Source organism: Gekko japonicus, unplaced genomic scaffold (genome assembly GCF_001447785.1).
Source record: "Gekko japonicus isolate JY-2015 unplaced genomic scaffold, Gekko_japonicus_V1.1 scaffold1548, whole genome shotgun sequence".
Lineage (NCBI taxonomy): Eukaryota > Metazoa > Chordata > Lepidosauria > Squamata > Gekkonidae > Gekko > Gekko japonicus.
The window spans coordinates 136806-142512 of record NW_015170328.1 but is presented as its reverse complement, the minus strand read 5'-3'; the positions used below and the strand labels follow the sequence as shown (position 1 = coordinate 142512).

Here is a 5707-nt window from a genome sequence, read left to right as displayed (position 1 = left end):
CAGCCGCGGGAGTCAGGGCCGCCGACGCCGCCCGGGCCCCCGGGGCCGCCCGCCACTCCCCCGCGGGAGCCCGGCTGGTCCCGGTCGCCGTCCCCCGCCGCCGGGCAAGGCTTCTTCTTGGGCAGGATCGTCATGACGACGGGAGGGGAGAAGCCCCGCTGGGCGAGGAGGAGAGGGACCCGGATGGAGAGGGCAAGGGGCCGCTGACAGGTAACCCGGAGGGGAGGGCGGTTGGAGAGGGACCCGGATGGAAGGGCTAACGGCGGGTCAGCGGGAGGGGAGAGAGGGCGAGAGAGCAAGGCAAATGCCCGGATGAAGAGGGCTAAGGGGCACGCCGAATGCCCGGATGACGAAGGCTAAGCGACCGAGCGACTACCCGGATGGAGAGGGCTAAGCTGCGGGGGGGGGGACGGGGGAAGGAGCAGCGCGGGGGTGGAGGGGACGGCTCCTTCAGGAAAGGGTAAGGAGGGTGGGGGGAATGCCCGGATGCCAGGATCGATCACCACGTATGGCTTTCACCCCCACAGCTCAGCGGGGAGGCGGAAGAGACGGGGAATCAATCCATCCATCCGGGGGGAGGCGCCTGAGGGAGGCGGCTGTCCTGAGGTAGTCCCGTTTCCTTCTTTCTGTCTCCCCTCGGAAGGCTTTTGGGGGGGGGGTTCTCCTGACAGCGGCGTCGGCTACGGCCCGTCAGCGGGACCCCGGCCTAGTGTCAACATCAACACTACCGGCCTCTGACCCCGGCGAGCTCGGCTTCCGTTTCCACCCCTCTTAGCAACAGGGCAAAGGCGGGCCCTAGGCAGGCCGTAGCAACCGGGCCGCTCTCGGTTGGCTGGAGGGCACGTGAGCTTGAGCCGGTTGGCTGAGCCGTGGCGGAAGTTTGTACCGGAGTGGCTGAGGGGGGCCTCTGCCAATCAAATAAGGTCCCGCCTCCTTTCGATGATCCTCCTCCCCGATACCCTTCTAAAAAAATAGGAAATAAAGAGGCGGGATCATTTCTCTTCCTCAGCCGTAGAACTCGTTCTGATAGGACGGATAAAGTAGCTTGCGGTCTCTCATTCGTTCAGGCGCGCGGCTCTGTTTTGTGATTGGCTTCGGTGGGGCCGGTCGTCTCGGATTGGTTGGGAGCGCTCCCAGGCGTGGGAGCGAACAGGTTGGGAAACAAATTCGCATAGCCGGCTTGGGGATTCCCAGTCGACTTTCCTGTCTGCGACTCATCCTAAACCTCGCGCAGCAGGAAAGTACGGAGTGCGCATGCGAAATACGTCACTCATTTCTAGGTTTTGCATCGTGTTTAAAGGGCCTCGTGTAAATTAGCTCACCCAGACTTAGACTTTTAGATTCAGTTGTTGTTGTTATTTTTAATTACTAGAAATAAATATCAGTTTAAAAAGATTTGGGGGTATGCATTTTAAAGTGCATATCGACCCAGAGACATATGGGTCCTTAGACTGACATCTCCACTCACCCCAAAATAAAACAAACCAAAGAAAAGTCAGGAAGCAGCAAAAATCTTTCAGAACTCCAGTTTTTAAATTGTATAGTTGCTAGTGACCCATCTTGAATTCGTTTTAAATTTGTTTTAATGTTATTAATCTTATTTTTGATGTTTTTACATTGTCTCTAAGGTTTAATGTCATGTTGTAAATTAATAAGAGCCCAGCGCAAGTCAGGATGGGGCAATTAATAAGTCTAATTAAAAATTATTATTATTATCATTATTATTATCGCCCAACCCTTGCCACAGCAGGGCTCTGAGTGATGTACAAAAGCCATAAAACAAAACTAGATAAAATCAGTTAAAACATAAATACATAAATAATAAACAATAATTTTATTTACTTTATACATCATCTGCTTTTCACTTCCAATACAGGCCCAAAGTAGCATACATCATTCTCTCCTCCCTTTTATCCTCACAACAACCCTGTGAGGTAGCAATAGAAAAGAGCAGGTGTGATATGCAGAGTGGTAGTGGTCGTGGAGAAATCAGCATTGGTAATGAGAGTGGAAACCTAGGTCTCGATTCAGTCCAGGAGGATGCATCATCTTGAGCTTCCTTATCAGTTGCAACTCAGCACTCTCTAATCTATCTTTGAAATTCCTTTGTTAGAGAGACTGCTGACTTGCAACTGATAACGAAGCTCAAGATGATGCATCCTCCTGGACTGAATCGAGACCTAGGTTTCCACTCTCATTACCAATGCTGATTTCTCCACGCCTGCTGCCTCTCTTCATATCCCATCTAATCCAGTCACACCTGCTATTGTCATTTGCCTGCTAATGTCATTCGGAATCTGAAATCACTCCACTTTCCAATATATAGGACAGATGGACTGATATTCTAGCAGTATCTGAAGAAGTGGGCAGGGACTCACGAAAGCTCCTCTTCTGCCACCAATATTGTTAGTTTTTAAAGGTTCTACTTTTCTACTTCTTTTCTTTATTGCTGTTAGTCTTTAAAGGTTCTTCTTTTCTTCTTCTACAGACAATCACAGCTACCCATCTTGATCTGTCCCCTGTGTGGTAGGTTAGGCTGACAGTGTGTCACTGGCCCGAGGTCACCCAGCAAGCTTCCGTGGCGCGAGTCGGGATGTGAACCAGGATTTCGCAAATCTTTGTTGAAGTTTAACCAATACCCCACATTGGCTCTCCAGCTTTTAAAGTTCCCTTAGAAGGAAATGTGTATGCCCGCTTTCTCTGTAGCTGGCTGTTAAAACCCAAACCTGCTAAGGGTTGCCAGTCTCCTGGTGGGACTTGGCGATCTCCGGGAATCACAGCTGCTCTCCAGGGGATATTTATTTATTTATATTTCAGATTTCTGCTCCGCCCTCCCCACAAGTTATTTATATTCAGGGGTCATTTCCTGCAGGAGCGCACAGGAGCGGAGCTCCGGCAGTAAAGAGCCCAGGGGGCGGGCACATGCAACAAGCCCCGCCCCCTGCTCCCAGCAGCACCAGGCCATGAGGAGCACAAGGATCTGAGCATTCCCCCCCCCAGCTAGCAATCCAAAACAGTCCAGTGGCGCCTGAGCGGTGGGTGTTGCCTTCTGACACACTTCTGGTGACATCAGGGGGTGTGGCATATGCAAATGAGTTACGCAAATGAGTTATGCTAATAAGCTCCTGCACCCCTTTTTCTACGAAATGACCCCTGTTTATATTTATTTATAGTCAAATTTATACCCTGCCCTCCCTGCATAGCAGGCTCAGGGCGGCTTCCAACAACAAACACAGAATAAAAACATAAATAATACAGAATTAAGACACAGCATTTAAAATAGTACATTACAAAATATCAGAATACTGGAGGCAGTTAGAAATCAAACGAATAAAGTGCATTCCAAGAAAGTGCTTCGGTGTTATTCCACAGAAAGTGTTTAGATGTTATTCTGCTCGTTCTTGAGGCAGCTGCTCGATGTTAACATTACCGGGGCCATGCACTAGGGCGGCGGCGGCCCCTAATTGTATGCCTGGCAGAAGAGCTCCGTCTTTACGATGTAAATACATCATACTCAGATTAGAACAGCTCAGAGCAATAATTTAAAACAAATTGCACTGTTTGTGCCCACAATCTCCAAAGCTGGTGTCGTTGGGTCTCTGAGGTCTCCTTGAACTGGTCCAAGCAGTGACCGTGGTCTTCAGCAGTGGAGGCCGACTTTTTCCACTGGACACCCGCTGCCTCAACCAAAGATCTGGCGGAACAGCTCCGTTTCTTGCAGAATGGTAATAGGTCCTGCAGGGCCCTGATCTCAGGTGGAAGCTTGTTCCTTCAAGCCAGGGCCAAGGCAGAAAAAGCCCTGGCCTTGGTTGCGGCTAGGCAGACGTCCCTTGGGCCGGGGACAACCAGCAGATATTGATCGGCAGAGCTCAAGGCTCCCCGGGGCCCATACGGGGAGATAGTAAAGGGTAAAGGTTTCCCCGCTCGAAAGCCAGTCGAATCCGACTCTAGGGACGCGGTGCTCATCTCCGTTTCCAAGCCGAAGAGCCAGCGCTGTCCGAAGACATTTCCATGGTCGCGTGGCCGGCACGACTAAACGCCGAGGCGCACGGAACGCTGTTACCTTCCCCCCGAAGCGGCACCTGTTCATCTACTTGCAATTTCTTGCTTTCGAACTGCTAGGTTGGCAGAAGCTGGGACGAGAGACGGGAGCTCACTCCGTCACGCGGCACTCGGGTCTCGAACTGCTGAACTACCGACCTTCCGCTCTGCAGCTCAGCGTCTTAACCACTTCAGCCACCGCAGCCCTTCAAATATGTATTTTATAGATATAGATCTGCCCCCCTGGAGAAAATGGCTACTTTGGAGGACAGCCTCTGTGAGGCCCCTCCCCAAACGCCAGACTCCACCCCAAAATCTCCAGGAATTTCCCATCTTGGAGCTGGCAACTCCTGCATCTCCATTAGAGAGGTGTGAGGGGCGGTGAGGGAGAGGTTCTCTCTTTGACGTTTGCCTTTCCCAGAATGGATTTTGACTCACCTGCTCAGGCCATCCACACCGGTGTGTGTCTAGTGTACACGAGTCTTCCTGAGCACGCATGGTATCCTCATCGCTTCTCCTTTATTTTAGAAGGGCATGGATTTAGATAAGTTTAGAGAAAGGACTTTGGTCACGTTATGAGACGACGAGGCTGACTGGGAAAGACAAGAATGCCGGGAGAAGTGGAAGGCAGCAGGAGAAGAGGGAGACCCAGCATGAGATGGACGGACTCACTCAAGGAAACCACAGGCCTCCGTTTGCGAGACCTGAGCAAGGCTATCAACGAGCGGACGTTTCGGAGGACATTCATTCCTAGGGTGACTTGCACACAAAGAGGAAAGAAGAGGCTCAACACCGGAGGCTCAGCTTAAAAGACTGACAAAATTTGTGCCAGGGTAGGAGCTTTCATAGGAGCTGCGGTGGCTCAAGTGGTTAAGACGCTGAACTGCAGGCTGTGGAAGGTCAGTAGTTCAGCAGTTCGAGACCCGAGTTGCCGCATGACGGAGTGAGCTCCCGTCTCTAGGTCCAGCTCCTGCCAACCTAGCAGTTCGAAAGCAAGAAATTGCAAGTAGATAAATAGGTACCACTTCGGTGGGAAGGTCACAGCGTTCCGTGCGCCTTGGTGTTTAGTCATGCCGGCCACATGACCACGGAAACGTCTTCGGACAGCGCTGGCTCTTCGGCTTGTTTCATTTTCCTTTTCATTTTAGCAGAACTCTACCAATTTGGCAGGGGAGGTCTTTGGGGATCAATGCGCAGATAACACACAGACTCTCTTTCAATGCTCCCTCTAAGCTCTGGCGTCTTGTGAGCAAAAAATCTACGTTGGCTCCGGTCACACGGGCAGGAAACTGCGGGGGGGGGGAGCGTGGCTGTTTGCCCCGGGGCAAACTAACGCGCGGTTAAGGGATCAGACCTCCCCTGGAGGTTCCGTGGAGGTCCCGTGGAGGTTCCGTGGGAAGGGAGAGGTGCTGATCACAGGACAATCCTGCGCGCAACAAAGAAGCGCGCGGTGTGGCAAACGGGTGGGGTTTTTTTGTCGTGTACACCATAAATGCGCATGCTCTGTTGGGTGCTTGTGCGCATCCAAAGAGACTTGGAAAAAAAACCCCTTGTTTGCAAGGGGACATGGGCGGGCGCTGGATGCCACCGGAAACGCGATCAGACACCTGCCCTTGCACCGCGGTTTCCGGATACTAGTACCTCCGAGGTACTAGTTTTTTGCTGC

General features: G+C 51.8%; 1 protein-coding gene across 1 annotated transcript in view; it reads right to left on the bottom strand.

Moving 5' to 3' along the window:
- Window positions 1-4539, bottom strand: part of OTUD5 (OTU deubiquitinase 5) — an 83285-nt gene extending 78746 nt beyond the window's left edge. Inside the window, exons 1-2 of the mRNA XM_015418112.1 lie at window positions 4480-4539; window positions 5-203 (exon numbers count right to left, since the gene is read on the bottom strand). Of these exons, the coding sequence (XP_015273598.1) occupies window positions 5-203; window positions 4480-4539 (259 nt within the window). The remainder of the gene's footprint in view (window positions 1-4; window positions 204-4479) is intronic.
- Window positions 4540-5707: the final 1168 nt, after the last annotated feature.